This window comes from Physeter macrocephalus, chromosome 8, assembly GCF_002837175.3.
Source record: "Physeter macrocephalus isolate SW-GA chromosome 8, ASM283717v5, whole genome shotgun sequence".
Taxonomy (NCBI): domain Eukaryota; kingdom Metazoa; phylum Chordata; class Mammalia; order Artiodactyla; family Physeteridae; genus Physeter; species Physeter macrocephalus.
The window spans coordinates 20,931,651-20,953,961 of record NC_041221.1 but is presented as its reverse complement, the minus strand read 5'-3'; the positions used below and the strand labels follow the sequence as shown (position 1 = coordinate 20,953,961).

Below are 22,311 nucleotides of genomic sequence, written 5' to 3'. Positions count from 1 at the left end.
GGTGTGAGTGGAGGCCTGTGTTCAGGTTCTGACAGTCCGGTGCGCAGGTGTCAGACGAGTGATGGCTGCTTGGGTGGCCTTTCCAGGACAGGGGCCCCAGGTTGTAAAGAAGCAGAAGCCTCCTGGTAGCTGATGCTTTTTTTAGCTTTTTCTTAAGTGTTTAGTCCTGAGCTGTTAAAATAGAGTTGTGATTGACACAAGTGCTGGATTTCACTAAGAAACTTGGTCTGAATCTGAACAGCTGTACATTTTCACAGGTGTCCTGACCCACGAGTGAAGGTCTAGAGGACGGTTGGCTTAGTGAGGAGTTTTAATTATTCTCTCTCTCCCGCAGGAAACGTGGGGGCAGGTCTCAGGGGTACAGAGCAGGCGTGGGCTGTTCTGGAAGCAGGAGAACTAAGAGATAGAACTTACGGTCTCAGCTGTGAAACTTCTAACGGGGACTTCTGTCCTGTCTTGTGCCCGTGTTATACTTGAATTTCTAATATTCCCATGTTGTTTTGATATTGATGGTCGTCCTTACTTAGTCTTTCGGTAGCAGTCATTTAGCCACCAGTACAGAAATCCGTCTTACTTACTGTCTGTGTGATAGTACTCACTTTTGTGTTCTGTGTATAGTTAAGTGGTATTTTCCTGTTGCATTGGAAATAATGCCCAGTATTAATTTTTTTCTGCCTTTCTTAATGCCATTGCTGATTTTTAAAAACTTCTATTTTCTAAGGGAAACATCAGTCGTCAAGAAGCCGTTAGCATGATTCCACCACTGTTGCTTAATGCTCAGCCTCACCATAAGGTATCGTGCATTGAATAGAAGATTCTGGTGGGTAGGCTGCCATCAGTGTTTGTGTCTCTCTGTTCTGCTGAGACCTTTTTTTTCTTTATATGGTTAATCGTTTCTGTTTTCCTTTTCACTTTGGGTAAAGTGGAGAATGACATGTATTTTACTTCAGGTTCTTTTTGCAATTTGTACAGCTCAGTTTCTTTACTTGCTACTCAGATAATCTTCAGTGTTCTTGACTAAATGGGTTGAAAATCACGGTGAACATGTATTGCGGACTTGTTGAAGGCTGAGGATCGTTCTGTGTTCTTTCGTGAATCGATTCACTTTATTATCCACCTACCCCTGTGAGGGCAGATGCTATCGCTGTCCCCGTGTTTCCAGATGAGGGGAAGGAGGCAAAGCAAAGCGGAGCCTGAAGTCACAAACTAGTCATCGGTGACTGAGCTGAGCCTTGAGCCCAGCCGGCTCTGCCCTTTGCCATTTTGTTATGTACTGCTTCTCGCGCTTAGCACCTTTACTCATCATCCCTGAGTGTATTGCTTTCACTGGTGTCTAGTGCCGTTTTGTAGCTTTATCCTTCTGTGGTTTGGGGACATTATATAATATTAGACCCCTGGAAGTTCAGTATAATACGCTATAGAGTCATTCTATAAATAAACGTATTTGGGTTGCGAAATAGAAATGAAAAACTAATTTTAAGTCATTCTGAATCAAATGTAGGATGACTGATTTATTAAAAGAAGAACATCAGGCGTTTTCTTGCTTCTCAGTAGATTTTAGATATGTGCGCAGCGCCCGGGTCGAAGACCACACAGCTAATCGAGATGCTGCACGCTGACATGAGCGTGCCCTTCCCAGGTAGGCACCGGGCTGGTTTTTGAAGGGCAGGGGTGCTGCTTTGGTGGCTTGTAGACACGGAGAAGAGCATAACACAGGAGGCATCAGGCAGATGGGTTCTGTGTCTCTGAAAGTAGAGCTGGACGCTGTGCACACCTGTCACATGTCCTCAGACCCGCACGTGCACTCCGGGGGGGGGGCCTTTACTTTAGAATTACGCGTATTTTCTCTGAAAGCAAGTGGTGCTTCTTTTTAAAGCCATGGTGGGTAGACTGCCCTTTGAGTTGTCAGTAGTGACAGCCTCACATTGGGGCTTTTGTTTCCTTTTGACCGTTTACTACCTATGTGAGAGGCAGGAGAGCGTAGTTGTTCAGAGCTGCTGTCAGACTCCCCAGGTTCAAATCCCACCGCCACTTAATAGGTAAGTTCTGTGACATTACCAGACATCACATACGAAGTGGGACATCTGTCTTGAACTTGGAGGACATTACGTAAGATTGCAGAGGTCAGAGCCTCCCAGGGAGCGAAGCGGGTTGACCCTCAGGAGCCTCGGCCCCTCCCCAGGAAACAGATTCGCAGAGTCTAGAATGGAGGCCCAGCACATGTGCACTATTTTAAACACCTGTTGGGGGATTTCGTTGTTTTCTGCGTCTTTCTCCCCTCGCCTTCCGTTTTAGTTAATCGTTCAGAATGGAAACGTTACTTTTGGCACGGTAATTGGTACAAAGTGAATAATTGTTGAACAGATCCATTTTGAAGTTCTGACATTTCAAGTGACTGTAAAATCCATGCCGAGCCACCTGGTTCCTTTTTCTGGACCACTTCCCTAGTTCTAGCAAATCTCGAGCTCGGTCTTACGTTTGCTCAGTTGCCCGTCTCACCTGCCAACCTAGAGGTTGCACATTTCGGGAAACTGCTCCACTTATGCCACCTTTCACCTGACGCACGGTTTTGTGTTCCCAGAGGGCTTTGTCATCGCGAATGACGTGGACAACAAGCGCTGTTACCTGCTTGTGCATCAGGCCAAGCGGCTGAGCAGTCCGTGCATCATGGTGGTCAACCACGACGCGTCCTGCATCCCGCGGCTCCAGATGGACGTGAACGGGAAGAAGGAGATTCTCTTCTATGACCGCATCCTATGTGACGTCCCTTGCAGGTACGATTAAGAGGCTAGAAAGCCCAGAGTCCGCTCGGAATCAAATCAGATATCGTCTAAAGTGAATCTGCACGCGGTGCGCGTGCAGCTGCAGGTGTGAGTCTTGTGGCAACTGGTTGGAGAGAGAGACACTGTGAGCGTAAATCAGAAGCCAGAAGCTCAATTTTAGTGAATAACAGAACAAAGAGATCAGAAAGGGGGTGATTTTGATCGTCTTAAAGAGGGACACGAAGAAGATACCTGAGAGGCAAGCAGCGTCATCACAAAGCCTCGTTAACAGGCATTTCAGGATGTTAGTGCCGGGGGCGGTTTGCTTGTGCTTACTTCCGGTGAGTAGGTAGGATACTTGTCATAGGATAATACGTGATCACGTTGGGCCTCTGTGGTGAATCTTATGTAGCACAGTGAAACTCAGGCGTTCCATCCTTTGGGAAACTCGTGTGTATTTGTACAAGTGCCTTTCTTCAGATTTGACAAACAAATTTTAGATTTTTAGAGTTCACCTATAAAAGAATTTCATGGCATAGCGGAATAACTGAGTTTTTCCAAAAAGAAGAGAATAAAACTTAAAATGTCTGTTAATTTCCTGGAGGCAGAGACATAGGCACTGGTGTCACACATGTTTAATACCTTCTGAACACATGACTTTGTTGAGACCGTAGTACAGACGCTGCCACAGAACTTTGTGAGCACTGAACACAGTGTTTAAATGTGACACGTCGGAATTAAATCCTGTCTTATTTAAACAAGGGGCAGATTACTGCTGGTGGCAGAACTCATTAGCACTGAGTGTGACTGCCTGTCAAAGACTGAAAGAATTCTCCTCCAAAAACATTGAAATAGGTCATGAGCTACGTTCCTTTCTTTCTAGATTGCAGCTTTTTAGTTTTCCTTTGGGTCAGAAAAACTGATTTTTCCCACCCCTGTGTTCTTTAGATCACAGATATCATACTGTGAGAAAGACATGACCTCATGGGCTCTGAGTTGTAAGCGGGGGGAATTCGAATTTAAGTCACCACCATCCAAGCAAGGGATGTCATTTGAAAGCAGTTATATCTTATGGGACGTTTCCATCCTGCAGACCCTTCACCTCAAGGACACCTTGTGACTGGACCATCAAGGAAAATTAAATTTTACAGAGAAAGCCAGCAGACGCAGGAACTACTCAAATTCTGAGTAGATAAAATTCGACATGGACAGAAAGATTAATTGATCAACTCTGTATTATGGAATTTACATGTAAATGATTTCCGTTAAGTAAAAGCAGAAATGAAAAAATGTTTAAGTGTGATATATAGAAAAATCTTGGTAAAGAAATTAAATTGGCTTAATTGAATTTGCTGTGGGAATCCTTTATGAGTGTAAGTTTATCATTATTCTTGTAATTCTGATTAAAATGTTACTGTTGATTAGCCAAGTTTCTTTTCTAAGTAGCAGGATCAAAAGGTTCTGTGTCCTAGGTCTGAAGATTAGTTTTGCTAGTCTTTCTTCTCAGATGGAAACAAATTACTATCTCTTCGTTGAGAGAGGTGTTCTTTTCAAACCTTTATTTCCTTATTGCATTGAAATTGAAGTGCAATTAGTTTAGTGTACTAGAGTGTTCCTAAAACAAAAATAGAAAGTTTATCGTAGCTTGTGAGAATTTAGATTGTTTTCTAATTGGTGTTTATAATAATAATAATGATACCTGTTTTGTAATTTAACTCGAATATGACATAGTTGTTAAGCTGTGATCATCTTACCGGTACAGAGTTTTTAAGTTCCTAAATATCTTTCTTGGCAGTGGAGATGGCACTATGAGAAAAAACATTGACGTCTGGAAAAAGTGGAGCACCTTGAACAGCTTGCAGCTGCATGGGTAAATAAACTGTGTAATTGGCAGCCCTGTGTGACTAAGAGATTAGTGAAGGTTCATGGTTGAATTACCTGGGCATCCAGAGCTTCAGCTGACTGACTGTGAGCCTCGGAATGTTAATGGCCACCTTCATGCGAGTTTGCTTATTTGTCAGAAGTAGTTGTTTTTAAAACCTCTCAAGAGTAGGAAACTGAAGATTGTATACATTTGTTGAGAATGCCTTTTATAAAAGTTTCCTGTAACATTTCAAACATGTGTTTTCCATGAAATGACCATTTCTTACCATAATTTCCCCTCTCTGTTTTCAGTTCTTTTGTGTTGAATTATTTTGCTTAACATTTTGACCTCTCAGAAATATGTTTTGGTTGTCTTTAAAGAAAATTTGGAACGTTCTTAGAAGTGAAAGGAAAAAGAAACTTATAACTCCGAGATAATTTCTGTCATGCCTGGCGTATTATAGTGTTTTTCCGTGCAGAGGGATTTTTAAAATAGCTGTTTTGATTGTACTGTCTACAGAGCTTTGCTTTCTTTTTTTCACTTAATATTAAAATTATGCAAATATAGAACTATGGGTGATCTGGAGGGTACTAATGAATGTTTATCATAAATAACTTCAGGAAATTTTGTTTCTCTGTTAGAAACTTACTACCGTTTTTGTGAAACAGGTAATTGGGATTATAACGTACCAAGAGATGAGACCCAAAGAAAAAGCAAATATTTCTATAAGTATGGAGACGTTTTAATAGTGAAATTTAGCTAATATATTGAATTCAGTTGTTAATCAGCCTTATGCTTTGCTCGTTGGCATGTTGGGAAAGGTTAACAGAACAGTAACAACATACAGTAACAACATCTATAAATAGGTGCTTTTTAGATAAACAGGGAACATCTTATATAGGGTTACTCTAACTTCACTTAAAATCTTAAAATTTTTGTTGTTATTTTTTTCTTTATATGGGAGTTGCTCATCTTACGTAGAGTATTTTATATTTTATTATGTCTGTCATAACATTTGTAATGAATATGTGCTGCAGTCAGTGCCTCTGACGTATGTGCCATGCGGATGGATGTGCTCGGCACATAGGGTGACCTAGTCCGCGGCCCTTAGTTTACAGCTGCGGATTGCAACTCGGGGCGCTGAACAGCTAGTGGAAGGCGGCAGGATGGTGTATTCTACGTGTTCACTAAACCCCATTGAAGATGAAGCAGTCATAGCATCTTTACTGGAAAAGAGTGAAGGTGAGTGCGTGATGATCTTTCAGCAAGAGTGTGTGCTTTTCAGAGCCTGTGTTGCTATAGTGTATTTTTCTGTAGGCTTTTTCGACGTTTGCTTGTGTGATTAGCCTATAAACCCTAAAATGAGGTATCCCTGATTAAAAACATGCTTATTATATAATGGGGTTTGTTGTACTTCGTGAATTACGCAGTTTGCCCATTTCGTTTCTCTAAGTTTGAAAGGTTATGTCAGATCCTTACCACACTGTTGCATTTTTTAAAAAATTGTGGTAAAACTTACATAACTTTAAAATGTACCATCTTAACTATTGAAAAATATATAGTTCAGTAGTGTTAACTAAATTCACATTGTTGTGTAGCCAATTTCCAGAGCTCTTCACCTTGCTAAACTGAAATTCTGGACCTATTAAACAACTCCCCAGTATCCCCTCTGCCCCCCACCCCCCCATTATTTTTCTGTCTCTGTGACTTTGACCACTCTAGATATCTCCTTTGAGTGAAATCATTACAGTATTGTTGTTTTGTGACTGAGTGGCTTACCTCTTTTCGGGTAATGTCCTCAAAGTTTACCCGTGTTATATAATATATCAGAATTTCCTTCCTTTTTAAGGCTGAAAAGATTCCATTGTGTGTTTAGACCGTATTTTGTTTATCTGTTCGTCTGTTGATGGACACCTGGTTTTGCCTCTGCATTTTAGCTGTTGTGAATAAACGCTGATTTGCACATGGCTGTACCAATAACTCTTTTAGACCCTGCCTTCCGTTCTTATGTGCATGCACACAAGTGGAGTTGCTGCACCAGATGGTAATTCTGTGTTTATTTTTAAGGACCCACCATACTGTTTTCCACAGCAGCTGCACCATTTTATATTCCCACCAACAGTGCACAAGGGTTCCAATTTCTCCACATCCTCGCCAGCACTTGTTATTTTCTGGGTTTTTTGTGTTATTGTGGTGGTTGTTTTTTTGTTTTGTTTTTTGATAGTAACCATCCTAATGGGTGTGAGGTCTTATCGCACTGTTTTATACTGAGGGACCAGACAGGTTGTAGGAACATTTCATAATGTTTTCATGTTTTTGCTGAAATGTTAACCTTTCCGTCAGTTTCTCCTTAACAGAAATAATTGGAAATTTCAAACTAACTGCATTTCCAGAATAGAATGCTACCGAGTTTTCTACTTATGTATGAAGCAAGTTGAAATGCAGATGTTGAAACAGGTGTGCATTTCCTGAGGCGGTATCCGAGACCGTCTAGGCTTCCGTTACATTCTTAGTGGCTGAGTGGTCTCTGTGCTGTGTGGTCAGCCCTCTGATTGTTCGCACCTTTGGGGTCTTTTCGACCTGAATTTACTGTGTTGTGTTTATTTTATTTTGCTATACTTAGGTAAAGACGTGATTTCTGAACAGAGTTTCTTGCATGGTTATGAGCTCTACATTTTTTTTTTTTTTTTTTTTTTTGTGGTATGCGGGCCTCCCCCTCTCGCGGCCTCTCCCGTTGCGGAGCACAGGCCCCGGACGCGCAGGCTCAGCGGCCATGGCTCACGGGCCCAGCCGCTCCGCGGCACGTGGGATCCTCCCGGACCGGGGCGCGAACCCGGTTCCCCTGCATCGGCAGGCGGACGCGCAACCACTGCGCCACCAGGGAGGCCCGAGCTCTACATTTTTGATGGTACTTTATTTCGAAAGGCATGTGAAGAGGAGAGCTGTGGGTGATGTAATTTGATAGTAAATTTAACTCTTAGTGTCCTATTCTGTAATTACTTTCTAACCAGGCAGGTGGGTTTCCAGTCTTGGTTTTGCTCTCACGGCCATCTCTGCACGTGGTTGCTCCAGACCACATCGTAGATGTCTCATCTCCATCCTCCGTCACGTGCAGACGTCATGTAGAGGCGTCATGTGTGGACGTGGCTTCATCAGACAGTAGGCCTTGGCTGGGCCTCGTACTCTGCAGTCGCTGGGGATTTCGACTGGAGAGGCCGTGGTCCCCACCTGGAAGTCCTCAGATTCCGCTGGGGGAAAGGTGGCCAATACGCATTCAGTCTACATGCGCTGGGCCAGCGTTGGCAGCTTCTGACCCAAATGCTGGCAGAAAGTCACTGCTGAGCCCAGGGCAGTGTTTGATTGAGAAAACCAGTTTTCGTACACTTGCACTATTATCTGGTGTTTGCTTTTAAAAGCCAGAATATTTGGATGGACTAGTGGAGGTCGGTATGATGCTTTTGTCAAAGGTTTCTTACCGTTGAACCTCCACCTCGGGGATGCTTTCGCTCCGTTTTCATGATTGCCTGCATTTTTCATAGCTTCCATGCAGCTTATGTTGGATTTTCCTCTTCCTGAGACCGTCTGATCTGTCTGTGGTCTGTGGATGGTAGTTCATTTGAGAGGTTTCCTGTAGTGGCCCTAACTTACAGCTTCTTGCAGTAGTGCTACTGTAGACACAGTGTTGTTTTTTTTTTTTTTTTTTTTCTTTTTATAAATTTGTTTATTTATTTTTGGCTGCGTTGGGTCTCTGTTGCTGCGCGCGGGCTTTCTCTAGTTGTGGCGAACGGGGGCTACTCTTCGTTGTGGTGCGCAGGCTTCTCATTGCGGTGGCTTCTCTTGTTGCTGTGGACTTTGTCGCGGACGTGGTGTGGACCCTGCAGCTCCTCATTGCAGCAGCTTTACTCTGTTGTCATTCATGCACGTAACATCACTTGTTCTGAGTGTGCAGTCAGTGGTCTGTAGTGACTTCACTGCATTTTCGAGAAGAGCTCATTTGCAGTCACTCCCTGTCCCCACCCCCGCCCGCCCCAGGAACCACTAATCTGCTCTCTGCCTGTGTGGATCTGCCCTCCCTGGACATTTCCTGTAAATGGGATCATACAATATGTGATCTGTTATAATTAGTTTCTTTCACTTGGCATATTGTGAATTTTTGTTTTGTTTTTTGTTTGATACATAGGTGCCTTGGAACTTGCTGATGTGTCCTCCGAGTTGCCAGGACTAAAGTGGATGCCTGGACTCACACAGTGGAAGGTAGTCTTTCTGCAAGGACTCTGACTCGGAAGGGCAGATCAACCTGATAGACCTGTTAGACTTGTGGATGTTTTAAAGCACCCACAGTTGGGTAACTTGAATGAATAGTACATTTGGTTATGCAACTTAGAATCAATTTCAAAATTATGTTTAATGACAAATGGTATGATTACACAAATATTTCTCTCTGGCACTGGAAAAGTTTTCCTGTCTTTATTCTGCAATTAGAAGTCAGCTTTGTTTATTCTCATCCCCATAAGTATAGTTTTGCTTTTTTTCTTTTAACTAGCTGGAATTCAAGCCTTGTTTGCAATATGAAACAATTCACTTTTCAGTTTTAAACGAGGAACAATCAGAGGCTCGTTTTAAAAGAGAGAAAAAAAAAAACCCCACATGGAAGATGAAAATGCTGCTTTATAGAATGATTGTCCTGTTTTATGGAATAAAAGGTTGTCTCATTTTTTTTTTTTTTTTTTAATTTATTTATTTATTTTTGCGGTACGCGGGCCTCTCGCTGCTGTGGCCTCTCCCTTTGCGGAGCACAGGCTCCGGACGCGCAGGCTCAGCGGCCATGGCTCACGGGCCCAGCCGCTCCGCGGCACGTGGGATCTTCCCGGACCGCGGCACGAACCGTGTCCCCTGCATCGGCAGGCGGACTCTCAACCACTGCGCCACCAGGGAAACCCGGCACGAACCCGTGTCTCCTGCATCGGCAGGCGGACTCCCAAACACTGCGCCACCAGGGAAGCCCCGGTTGTCTCATTTTTATCCTTGCAGACAGTCCTCGCTTTGGAGAGAAATGAGAATCGCCCGCTCTGACTTTTCCTATTGTTAGGTGGGGCTGGTAATCTAGACTCCCACCCTCTCGTTCTACAGGTGATGACGAAGGATGGGCAGTGGTTTGCAGCGTGGGGTGATGTTCCGCACAGCAGACACACCCACATCCGGCCTACCATGTTCCCCCCAAAGGACCCCGAGAAGTCACAGGCGATGCACCTAGAGCGGTGGTGAGCTTGTGGGGAGGTGGGACCTCTGGCGTGTCCCGCGTGGTCTGGGCTGCGCCCATGGCCGACCCCTCGTACGGGAACTTTTCAGCAAGTAAGGTTCTCAGGGCCTGAGCTGCAGGCGTTGAGCATTTGTAAATAACAAAAATAAATGGCTTGAACTTAATTAGGTAATACTTTGGCCACTACGTTAACTTTTTACACGTGACACGTTGATGATTCTGTCAGTGAGGGTTGGGTGGATATTTACAGCAAAAGAGTGTACTTAGGGTCAGTTAAAAAGGGTAAATTGTGTGGGGTTTGGTTTTTTTTTTTTTCTTTCAGTCTTAGGATATTACCACATCATCAAAACACTGGAGGGTTCTTCGTGGCAGTATTAGTGAAAAAGTCTTCAATGCCATGGAATAAACGTCCCCCAAAGGTAAACATCTTCCAAAACAACGTAGCATACCGTGCAGTCTTTTGTGCAGTTGAGGCCGAAGCTGGCCGAGGTCAGTGGAGCGTTTTTGTGTGTGAGGCGGTGACGGTGGTGATCTTAAATTTAAATTTTGAGTTTTCTAGAAAGCAGCCGTGTCTTATAAGGGAAGTGGGCAAGGTGGAGTTGGGAAATGCATTTCTTCTGTATCTTAAATCCAGTTCTTTAATACAAATTGGAACGTCATAAAGACGACCGCTCTGTGGTTGAGGATCGGAAAAACCCCTGCAGGCCGGCGTCTGTGTCTGCCTTCCTGTGGGTGGTTTGCAGTCGGAGCAACTCTGCCAACCTCGGGCCAGCCCGTCTTTGTCCAGGCCTGGCTGAAGTGGACGTAGATAGGGCCTGTCCTGTCGAACGACCCTCAGCCCTGCCCTGGGTTATGTAAGGGAGGCCATGAAGCCGAGGGGTTCGGAGAGGGCAGCCTTGAGTCTTGACACAAAGTTGCCGTGTGAAGAGGTGCCGTGTGATGTGCTCTCCTCCCCTTTGTCGGTGTATCAACGTGGGGAACTTTATTAGCGTGTCCACCAGCCTCCCTTCCGTTACCGTGAACATGGCCTGGAGTCACAGTCCGTGCTGGAAAACGAGGACAGATAATGCTTGGCCTTTGGAGAAACAGAAAGGAGACCGTCCTCTGGGGTATGGCTAATCCAGACGAATGCTTGGGGCACAGCCTCACACTGAGGCGACGTGGCATTTGCGGGCCGTCGCCACAGCGCTTGTGAGGTTGGAGAGGTTTTCCCAGAGGCGGAGCGGAGCCCCTGGCTGTCACAGCCCCTCACCCCCGGTCAGGAGCGGGGCCACGGGGCTTGGAGCAGTGCTCCCTAACACACGAACGCTGGCCACGCGGTGACTTAAAGTTTCTTGCAGCCACATTTTCAAAAGTAAATGAAAAAGTGAGATTAATGACATTTTATTTATCGCAGTATAATGTGATTTTCATGCATTAAAGTAAGTTATTAGTGAAATATTTTTCATGCTTTTGTTCCAAGATTTAAAAACAGTGTGAACTTTCACTCTAAGAAGCGTCTTACGTAGCACCGGTCACATTTGACATGGTCCAAGCGCACGACTGGTGCTGTACTACGAGGGTACTGGTCAGAGCCTGTCACATACGTGTACTTCAGATTCACTTGCACTTGGGGCTGTGTTGACATTTTTGTCACATAAGTGGTTTTGAGCCTTTTCTTCAGTGTGCCACCTCTGATGTGGCATCTTACTTTTTAGAACAACTTGGTATCATTTGCTCACTTCAATCTTACTACTTCTTCTCTCTCCTGTGAGTATGTCAGTTCCTCATTCATTCAGCTGAGAAAACCTGTTTTGGCGGCCTGCCCTGTGAGCTCGCCCAGCGTGACTCTGCTGGGGCCACATTGATAACTCAGATTCTCAGTCTTCAGGACGCTGTTGTCTAGTTGAAGTGATGGAACTTGTAAATACAGTCAGAATTGGAGCCAGGGAGAGCCATGCTGACAAAGTGCTGTTGGTATTCTTGTGAGGGGGCAGGATTGGATCTGGGTCATCGCGATGGAACAGAAAAAGCCTCCTGCACAGAGGGGCGTGGGAGACGGGCTCCGACCAGCAAGCACAGGTGGGCATAGAAAGGATGCGTACCATTGCTAGCCTTGTCAAAGGGTTTGGGGGTTGGTTCTTTTTTGCTTTTTTTTTTTTTTTTTTTTTAAAACGATTAAATAGAGTACATTTTCTGGGAGGCAGTGTCGCCTAGTGCTAATAGCTTTAGAACCTTACCAACTTGTCCACTTAATAGCTTTGTGAACTGAGGGACGTGTTGAACTTTTCTGTGTTCAAGTGTCCTAATTCGTAAACTCACTTCATAGGGATTGAGAGTTACCACTTTTACCAATCTTGTGACCTGTTAGAAAGGACGTGTAGCTTTAAAGAATTTTATTAAGTTGAGGCGTAATTGACATACAACATTATATTGGTTCAGGTGGAGGACGTAATGATTCTGTTTGTACATAACATAGTTACAGAATGTTTTTCCTCATGGTGAGAACTTTTGAGATCTGCTCTTAGGAAGTTTGAAATATGCAGCAGTGTTATTACCTGTAGTCACTGTGCTATGTGTTATGTAATAGTTTTTTTTTATATAAGATCGTATATAAAATATACATAAAAAAATTAATGTAAGTGAAACATTTTGCACATTCTTAAATCCAAATTTATACCGTTATCCCGGATCAGAAGTTCGTTTTTCTACGGGTAGTTTCTCGGTCCCTAGAGGTGTACTTTATCTTTCTACTATCTTTCTTCTAATCTCCACAGCGGTTTATCCAGGGGTCCTGGGAGAGCTTCCACTGTCCTTTATGTATGTCCTTGTCTTCTCGGCCCTGGATAGTTTGTTTGGGGCGGCCCGCGACTCATCACGCAGAGCAGACGCACGGCAGCATTTCTGAGTGAAGACAAGCTGGCGTTTTTGGCCTTTGCTAGGAAACAGGAAGTTAAAACTAGAATCAGTGCCCATGAATGCTGCTTATAATAGCAGATAGATTTAAAACACTTGTTTAAAAAAAATTCTGTTGTCTCTCTCTTGTACGTGAGATGCTGTATTCATTTGGATGGATTTTGCGACGTTTTGCGTTCCTTCTTTTCCTGTATCAGGGCAGAGGAGGTTGTTGTCTGAGTTTAAACAAGCTTACCCCCTCCCCTGTTCCAGCTGCAGGGTGAGTCTGCAGAGCCGCGGGGGCCTGTGCAGCCGGGCCCCGCAGATCCCATGGGAAGGAGCGTCTCCCACCCCTTGGAGCTGGAGAGTAAACCGGCCGCTGGTGTTAGCGACACAGAAGCAACTGAAAGAGCTGAGAATTTAGAGACTGACGGAAATAAGAAAGACGGTGTGTGTGGGTAAGAAACGGTTGTGTCTTGAGCCTCATGTTGTTGTGTCTCCCCAGCCCTCACAGATTAAACAGGAAGCCAGAGCTCTCTCGGGGGTGGTCTTGCAGGGGTGAGAAGTCCTTGCTGTACAGGACACGGTTCAGTGCTCATGAACCCCCGGGGTGGATGCCTCTGGCTGTCCTCCGGAGGGAAGAGACCTACTTCCCTGCAGAGCCCGGGCGGCATGGGGCTGGGACGGGGGCTGGGCGGCAGGAGGCGTGTGCTGTTGGGATTTAGCAGAGTTCCTCAGGCGACAGGTTGTCTCGTCTCCATTCCCTTCTCAGTCCTCCTCCGTCTAAGAAAATGAAGTTATTTGGATTTAAAGAAGATCCGTTTGTATTTATTCCTGAAGACGACCCGTTATTTCCACCTATCCAGTAAGGATGAATTCAGCGTTTTGAGTTCTTCTTTTAATTTGCCGTAGGGTTAAATGCACTTGTGGTCACATTTAACTGTAGTTTTGCATTTAGCCCCTTTTTAACAACGCATGTCAGAGCTGGATGAAAGTTTAGAGGGTGTTTACCGAACCCTTCAATTTAAGGTGAGCAGTAATCAGAGAACCTAAACCACCCAAAGGTATAGGTGATAGAGAGATGGAAAACTGGGGACTGCGGCCAGGGCTCCCCGCCTTGTTCCCGGTTAGGAAATGAAGAGTCGTGGGTCTGGGGGCGTTTCCAGGTAGAACAAGGTGCTCAGGATAACAGTCTCGGGTTCATCTCTTCCTTGTTTGTTGAACTTAGTATCTTTAAACCAGAGTGGTCACTTACATTCATTGTCTTGTAGATAACTGGTCCTTTGCCTGTGTTTGTAAAAATTCCTCCTAAAATGCCCGTGGAGCAGGTGGGTGCCCTCAGGTGTGGTGTTGCAGCAGCAGCTGAGGGGAGGAGTTGGCACCTGTTAACGCAGGTCCCAGATCTAGCTGCGCTAAGGCGAAGCTTCTGGAGGCCCAGGTGAAGCGGGTGAAGGTGGGCGTCCACGGCAGAGCGCCAGCACCCTTAACCACAGCAGCCTTGAGAGATGTCGGGGAGAGCAGGACGCCAAGAGGCGTTCATCACATTCTGATCGGAACTCTTGGAAGCAGCCCTGTCTTTTTCACAGGAAATTTTATGCTTTGGGCCCTTCCTTCCCAAAGATGAATCTGTTAACTCGAACCGTGGAGGGGAAGAGAAGGCAGCTCTACATGGTGTCCAAGGAGCTGAGAAACGTGCTGCTGAACAACAGTGAGAGGGTGAAGGTACCGCTCACACAGCCCCGGGGCCCGCGTGCGCTCAGCGTGCTGTGCTTTGGCGTCTGCTCGGACTCGGCTGGGAGGGGCCGGCCCTGGTGCGGCCCTGCCAGTCTGTCCGTCGTGGGCGGAGGGGAGCCGAGCTGCCCGGCGCCTCAGCCGCTGCCAGGCACAGGCTGCCCGGCCGTGTCCGGTCCGCCCCGCTGGGCTCACGCCGTCTGTGTCACGGGGGACCGACGTCTGCCTGCTGCTCCTGTGGGCGCTTGGCTTTGTTTGTGTCCATTTTCCTTAGAATTTTTCCACCTCTGGGCCCTCTTTTCATTTGCTTTACCGTTTTCCCAGCTCATTTCCCTCTTGCCTGCTTGTTTAACGCAGCTCATCTCTGTGTGGTCTGGAAGTCCCCGAGGTCAGAGTGTTCTCAGGACACTGCTAGGCCATTAGGTGCCGCCTTTCCTGTCCTCTCTTGGGTGTCCGCTGGGGCTTCCAGGCTGACGGCATCCTTGCTCTCGACGGCCCGTGGAATGTGTGCTGAGCTCTTCTTGCGTTCTCAAGAGTTTCCTGGTTTTAACGTCTATTGTAATTATCAGTCCGTATAAGCCACAGAAACCAAAGCCGTGTGAGAGTATCGGTCGGGCCAAGAGAATGTCTGTTTTAGTCAGATGACTCTTGAAGTATTTTCCACTCCTTTTTTCCTTCTTTCAGCAGCTACTTAGAGCTCTGTCTCCTTGTGGTAGAAAGGAGTATTTTAGTCGATTATCCTGACTTTCACTTGCGTGCGTTTCATCTGTTATTTTCCATCCCAGGTTATTAACACTGGGGTTAAAGTCTGGTGTCGAAATAACAGCGGTGAAGAGTTCGACTGTGCTTTCCGGTTGGCGCAGGAGGTAAGCGCAGCCGGTGGGGCGGCACGAGCCGCGAAGGCGTGGATGGGTGATTCTGAGGCGGCCCGGCGGCTCAGGACCACGGAACACTGGGCCGGCTTCTGCCACGGGGTGTCTCGAAGACACTGAGCTTTCCCGGGGTGCCAGGGTGGGGCTGTGCTTGTCACCGGCGTCAAGCCTGCCTGGGGCTGCCGTGAGGGGCGGGGCTGCCGTGAGGGGCGGGGCTGCCGTGAGGGGCGGGGCTGCCGTGAGGGGCGGGTGCGCCAAACCCGCACGGTCGCTGGCGGCTCACCTCACCTGCGTGGGCGGTGATTGCTGCCATTCGTAATGGCCACCTCTTTTTATTCCCACAGGGAATATATACGTTGTATCCATTTATTAATTCAAGAATTGTCACCGTCTCGATGGAAGATGTTAAAATTCTGTTAACCCAGGAAAATCCATTTTTTAGAAAACTCAGCAGTGAGGCATACGGCCAAGTCAAGGACATGGGTAAGCAGTTTGACTGGCGTAGAGACGTAACTTGCCCTCGTACACATGGTGAAGATGTAGGTGTTCCTGCTTGATGGAGCTTTTTCACTTTGATATTTCAGTACGTTGTGACTTTGTTCTTAGTGCCTGTGTCGATTTTCGGAGGGATTTCTGGAGACGTACCTGATAATCCCTTTCGTTGAGGGTCAAGGGCATTGCTGGCGTTGCTCTTCTTCCCCGAGCCAGCCATCCACGGTCACCTGTGCAGGTGTCGGGGCCCGGCCAGCCCACCTGCCAGAGCCCCAAGCCACCCTCTGTCACTCAGGCAGCCGGGACCGGGCCCCACGTGGAAGCAGAGGGCAGGTCCTAGCGCTCGGGTGTGTCTGCGTCTCGAGGCCCAGGAGACTGACGAGCACAGGCCGTCGGCTTGGCACCTTGACCAGCCCCTGCGGCAGAAGGCGCGCCCTTGCCCAAGGTTCCTGCTGCCCTGTGGGTAGCGGCCACATCCTTGCTTTTCTGTTACATAAACTTCCGCCTCGAGCCACCGAGCAGCGACGTTTCCTCCGAAGAATACAAATAATTCCACCTGGGACTCTAGTTCTGTTTTTCTTTTCATTCTTGCTTACTTTTTTGAAACTTATTCTTATTTCTGTCTCGATTGGATGAAAAGGGCACAAATCCGTCATTGAAGTTACGTGGTCTCATGCCTGAAGCCTGAGGAGTAGGAGCTTGCCGTGCCCAGGCGTCCTCGTCTCCCCAGGCAGGGCTGCGTTCAAAGTAGGGATTGTTGGGCTTCCCTGGTGGCGCGGTGGTTGCGCGTCCGCCTGCCGATGCAGGGGAACCGGGTTCGCGCCCCGGTCCGGGAGGATCCCACATGCCGCGGAGCGGCTGGGCCCGTGAGCCGTGGCCGCTGAGCCTGTGCGTCCGGAGCCTGTGCTCCGCAACGGGAGAGGCCGCAGCAGAGGGAGGCCCGCATACCACAAAAAAAAAATAAATAAATAAATAAACAAAGTAGGGATTGTTTTAAAGGATGAGGGGACGTGTGTTCTCTTTCTCTTTTAATCCTACATTTGGACCATGGCAGCATAATTTTTGATATTTTTTAATGTGTTGTTCCATGCTGTTTCTGGGAGTTGGAGTAGTTATTTATTTAGTCTTGAATTCTGAGAATTAAGCAGTAGTTAATCCCCACCTCCCTGCTCCTGAGAGAGGCTTGCTGAGTGTTTCAGTCTCTCAGTGGTCTGACGTGAGCCTCTCCTACACTGTCCCCGTGACCCCACTTGGTGCCTGGCTTGCAGATGGCATTGAGAATTTAGACGGAAAGGCCTCTTTTCTGCCTCAAGACCCCTCAGATCAAGAGTCTAGATTACTGTTCTCTGGGCACATAAACGTGCACAGCAGAGGTGTCCCTGCTGGCAGAGCTCGACCAGTGTGTGTGTGTCTCTCTTCCAGCCAAGGGCAGCGTCGTCCTGAAGTACGAACCGGACCCCACGTAAGTGAGACGCTCCTGCCATCGGAGCCTCCGTGTTCTTGGCGGTGGAGGGATGGTGGGTGGTCTTAGAAGCCTTTTATGATGTTCCCCTCAAATAGTACTGTGCAAATTTTAGAACTGGAATATTCTCGTGTATCATGAAGATACTCTTTATAAAACATTCCTTTCAAGCCATGTGTATTTTTATTTAGAATTTAAAATGCAGAGACCTATTCTCTGTGCCCTAGAAATCTATTTCTGATTTGTAACTTAAACAGAGAAAGTGTACAGATAGGACAGTCAAGAGAGGTTGAGCTCTTCCACCTCTGCTGTTGGTTCGGCTGGTGTTTGTGGATCACCCGTTAGGTACCGGGCAGCGTTGCTCTGGGCCGGGGCCTGGGGCGCCACCAGCCCCTGTAGCTAGACTGACAGCCACCTCGGGGCCACTGCTGTGTGACACCCCTCGCAGCGGGAGCAGGTCCCACGTGGTCAGCACTTGCCAGAAACAAGACAGAGACTTGGGTGTCGGGCCCAGGGGTCCTCAGCAGGGGGTGGCAGAGTCAGCGTTCGCACCCCCGGACTGGTTTACAGTTAGCAGCTGCCTCTGTGCAATAAAGCACCGTTTCCAGAGGAGGAGATGGAACAGGGTCTGGGCTGGAGCGGGGTTTGGGCAGCTTCTCTGGAAGGCAGGAACCAGCTGGACAGCAGCCTGGGTGGCGTCTGCACAGGAGGCCAGGTCCCAGCACCCAGCATCGTCTGCGGGGAGCAGCCTGGGCCGGTGGGGGGTGGGACCAGGAGTGAGACGGCAGGTGGGTTTTAAGGTAGCAGTGCTCGTGTGGCCCACGTAGAAAACTGTAGGCTGTTTTACGATGCGGGTCTGCTTTTCCACACACGCTGGTTTCTACTAGTTGAAGTACACAGGTGAAAAGACAGCTTCAGGAATTAGATTTTTTAAAGAGGAAGAAAATGGGAGTATGGGAATTTTCTGGTATTTTCCTGTCATCGTTTTTTTATCAGACCACTAAGAAAAGGAGATGTGTTTCCATCTCCTTTTCTTAGTGGTTTCTCTCTTCCTGGTTCAGGCCTTTCTCTTCTCTTTTTCTGTTTGTTTTTTAAGAAATAAGACTGGAACGCTTGTTGTTCCTTGCACAGCCCGTGTCTCTGATGCCTGGCACCAGGTGGGCTTGGGACACATGTTTACTTAAATGAGGGCTTCAGGAGCCTGAAAACTAGATCCGAGTCACGTTTGAAAGAAAGTAAATAACAGCACGCGTGGTACACGCTGATACGCACAGCGCTTGACGAGGGGCACACGCGTAATACCGACAGTAGCCGCCCTCGCGGTTAGGAAAGGGGAGTTGGTGCCGCCTGGGAAGCCGGCTGCGCAGGCAGGGTGTCTGGACCCGGATGGCACTGCTTGCCGGACACAGGCAGGCTCGGTGTGCCGGGCGTCCTACTGTTACGGGGGTGGGTGACCAGACCCAGTTCCGGGAAGCACTGAGGATGGAAAGGATGGTGGTCCTGGCTCCCTGTCCTGGTGCCCCATGCGCCTGGCGCTGTTACTCTGGGCCCAGTTATCCGGCCTCTGCGGGGCCTCAGTTTGCTCATCTGTAGACGTGGGCAGCGAGCTGCAAGGAGCCATGAGGGACAGGACAGATTCCTGTTGGTGGGTAGGGTGGGGCATACAGATAGGTCTTCACATTGGCGAAGACACAAGTATTTGGAAATCTAACACTGAAAGTGTTCGAAATCTGCAGATTTGGGGGTTATTCCACTGTGAATTTTTAGAAGGAAAAACTGGCCAACCTGAGGGCATTGATACTCTTCAGGACAGGAAGAATGAAGCTGGTTTTCCTTTGAGAGAAGCCTCCATAGAATCACACACTAAAAAGCCTTCCCCGTGGCTTGGGGTGTTTGGGGGGAGCAGCGGTGTGTTAGTACTGCCTACGGTGCAGTTAGGAGGATGTTTAACGCTTACGCGGAGCCGTTCTGTTCACAGGAAACCGGACACGCTCCAGTGCCCCATCGTGTTGTGTGGATGGCGGGGAAAGGCCTCAATTCGAACTTTTGTGCCCAAGAACGAGCGGCTTCACTATCTCAGGATGATGGGGCTGGAAGTGTTGGCAGAAAAGAAGAAAGAGGGGGCTGTTCCGACGAGCGAGAGTGCAGCCAGCCCTGGGGCTCCGGAGGACAAGGTGGGTGCCGAGCAAGGGGCGGAGTAGCCGGCCGGCCGGAGGCCGCCACGGGCGGTGACCCGGCGGCCGGCCCGGCCCGGCACGCTGGCTGCAGGGGCCTCCGCCTCGGCGTCGCCGCTGAGACGAAACCCAGGACTACTTGTGACCGGTGAGGCACACGTCTGTAAAGACTGGGGAGTGACGGAAGGTTAGGTCTGTGAATGACCCCGCACTCCTTTCACATGGAGCGCGTGGAAGGTATTTTTTTAGCTTGCTAGAATTTCCCCATTTCTTTGGCAAAGTTGGGTCCGGTATGCCTGTTGCTGGTAATAGACTTTCATTGTTAAAGTCTGATTCTACCAAGAAATACAACTGCCCTGGCAGAAAATTTCAGGTCCCTTTTGTGATGCCTGTATTGGTCTTAAGGCCTAGTGCTTCTTTTAGGCATTTTTTTAGAGAATCTGTAACTACGTGTGGGTTGTTGGAAAACTGTACTGTCAGCTTTAAGAATTGTATTAAGTTGCCCGTCAGTGCGACATTAATACGCAGTGTGGTTAATATGTGAGGTCTCAGATGACTTCTGTGCCTTTGTAATAAGAGGTAAAAGAAACTTTCTCACAGTAAGAGCTGTATCCTGAGTTGTGATACTAGTCCTGAGGGTTTTATGTGCTTTTATTGGAGTACCCTGCGATTTTAATTTTTAAATGGGGTTTGGGATCCTTGGAAAGTTTAAATAAAGAGTCATTAATGGAAACGGGTATGTGTACGACTCCAGCGTTCACTCCAGCTCATGAGGCAGAAGGAACTAACTTATTCTGGGGTCAGTGGAAGCACCAGGGTTAAAGCCTTGTTAGCTGGTGGGAGGGATTTAATGTGAAGACAGCTCTTGAATAAAGTCAGTAGTTAGGCCTGGAAGCGCTTGAAGGACTTTCTTGTGGGTTTACCTTTTATCCTCCAGAGGGCGGTGTTGACACTGCAGCTACCTGAGCCCGATTTGGGTGGGTAAAGGGTTGCTTAGCAGCTTGGGAACCGGCTCCAGTGCTGAATGGGCTCCCTCGGGCACTGTGCTCACCGGGCGGGAGCTGCGTGGCCATTTCAGTGAATCCCTTACCAGGTCCCTGCTATGTGTCAGGCGGGGTTCTGGGTGACACATCTTACCAAGACAATCACAATTTCAGAAAAGAAGAGTTTGGTTTGGTGAACCTTTATGTCCCTGTCATCTGGCTTTCACAGTGAATACAGTCTTATTAATACCCACCTTTTTATATTATTTTGAAGTAAATCGTGTCTAACATTTCAAAAGATAAGGACCCTTTTTCTTTTTAAAAAATAACCTCGGGCCTTCCCTGGCGGTCCAGTGGTTAAGACTTCGCCTTCCAGTGCAGGGGGTGTGGGTTCAATCCCTGGTCGGGGAGCTAAGATTCCACATGCCTCACGGCCAAAAGACCAAAACATAAAACAGAAGCAACATTGTAACAAATTCAATAGAGACTTTAAAAATAGCCCACATCAAAAAAATCTTTTAAAAAATAAGAATAAAAAATAACCTCAATAACTTCACACCAAAAGCAGTAACAATTCCTTAACGTCACATAACTTACATGAAAGTTCTGTACACCGAAAACTGTTAAGACATGGATGAAAAAATTGAAGATACAAATAAATGGGAAGATACTCCATGCTCATGGATTGGAAGAATTAATAGTGCTGAAATGTCCATACTGCCCAAAGTGATCTTACAGATTTGATGCAAGCCCTAAAAAATTCCAACGGCATTCTTCACAGAAAAAAGAATCCTAAAATTTGTGTAGAACCACAAGAGACCCTGAATAGCCAAGGCAATCTTGAGAAAAAGGATAAAGCTATAGGCATCATATTCCTGATTTCAAACTAGATTAAAAAGCTATAGCAAAACAGTAGGCTATCGATAGAAAAACAGGCATGTAAATCAGAATAGAAAGCCCAGGAATAAACTCATGCATATATGGTCAATTTTTGGCAAAGGAACTGGGACTATACAATGAGAACAGGACAGTCTCCAATAAATAGTGCTAGGAAAAGAGGATTGCCACATGCACAAAGCATGAAACTGGACCCCTATCTTACACATATACAAAAGTCAGCTCAAAGTGGATTAAAGACTTAAATGTAGACTGAAACTCTGAAATTCCTAGAAGAAAACATGAGGGGTAAGCTCCATGACATGGCTCCTGGCAATGATTCTTTTGGGTATGACAACAAAAGCAAAAATAAACAGGTGGGATTACAAAGGAAACCAAGAAAATGAAAAGGTAATCTATGGGATGGAAGAAAATGTTTGCAAACCATATGTCTGATAAGGGGTTAATACTAAAATTTAACCTGTTAATACAAAATATACAGGGAACCCGTACAACTGAATTCAAAAAAATTCCAATCAAAAAAAGGGGCAAAGGACTTAAGTAGGCATTTTCCCAAAGAAGACAAATGGCCACAGATACATCAAAACCATAATGAGATGTCACCTCACAATTTGTTGGGATGACTATTACCTAAAAGAAGAAAGACTGGTGAGGACATGGGGAAGAGAGAACCCTGGTACACTGATGGTGGGAGTGGAAAACAGTCTGGAGATTCTTCAAGAAATTAAAAATAGAACTACCAGATGATTCAGCAGTCTTCTGGGTATTTATCCAAAGGGAATGAAACTTACCTCCAAGAGATATCTGCACCCCCATGTCAGTCATAATGTTATTTACAATAGCCAGGGTACGGAAACGGGTAAACCTAAGTGTTCATCAACAGATGAATGGGTAAAGGAGTGGTGCATGTATATACAACGGGATATTATTCAGCCGTAAA

General features: G+C 46.8%; 1 protein-coding gene across 2 annotated transcripts in view; it reads left to right on the top strand.

The window, feature by feature from the left end:
- Nucleotides 1-20,366, top strand: part of NSUN2 (NOP2/Sun RNA methyltransferase 2) — a 29,659-nt gene extending 9,293 nt beyond the window's left edge. Inside the window, exons 5-19 of one of the 2 annotated variants that reach the window (XM_024122156.3) lie at nt 722-793; nt 1,555-1,639; nt 2,582-2,774; nt 4,558-4,632; nt 5,738-5,868; nt 8,807-8,880; nt 9,757-9,887; nt 10,209-10,305; nt 13,034-13,218; nt 13,533-13,625; nt 14,347-14,482; nt 15,277-15,357; nt 15,708-15,846; nt 17,278-17,317; nt 19,296-20,365. In XM_024122156.3, the coding sequence (XP_023977924.1) occupies nt 722-793; nt 1,555-1,639; nt 2,582-2,774; nt 4,558-4,632; nt 5,738-5,868; nt 8,807-8,880; nt 9,757-9,887; nt 10,209-10,305; nt 13,034-13,218; nt 13,533-13,625; nt 14,347-14,482; nt 15,277-15,357; nt 15,708-15,846; nt 17,278-17,317; nt 19,296-19,518 (1,755 nt within the window). In that variant the 3' untranslated portion in view covers nt 19,519-20,365. Of the gene's footprint in view, nt 1-721; nt 794-1,554; nt 1,640-2,581; nt 2,775-4,557; nt 4,633-5,737; nt 5,869-8,806; nt 8,881-9,756; nt 9,888-10,208; nt 10,306-13,033; nt 13,219-13,532; nt 13,626-14,346; nt 14,483-15,276; nt 15,358-15,707; nt 15,847-17,277; nt 17,318-19,295 lie in introns of both variants that reach the window. The other variant, XM_028492797.2, reaches the window with a different exon arrangement.
- Nucleotides 20,367-22,311: the final 1,945 nt, after the last annotated feature.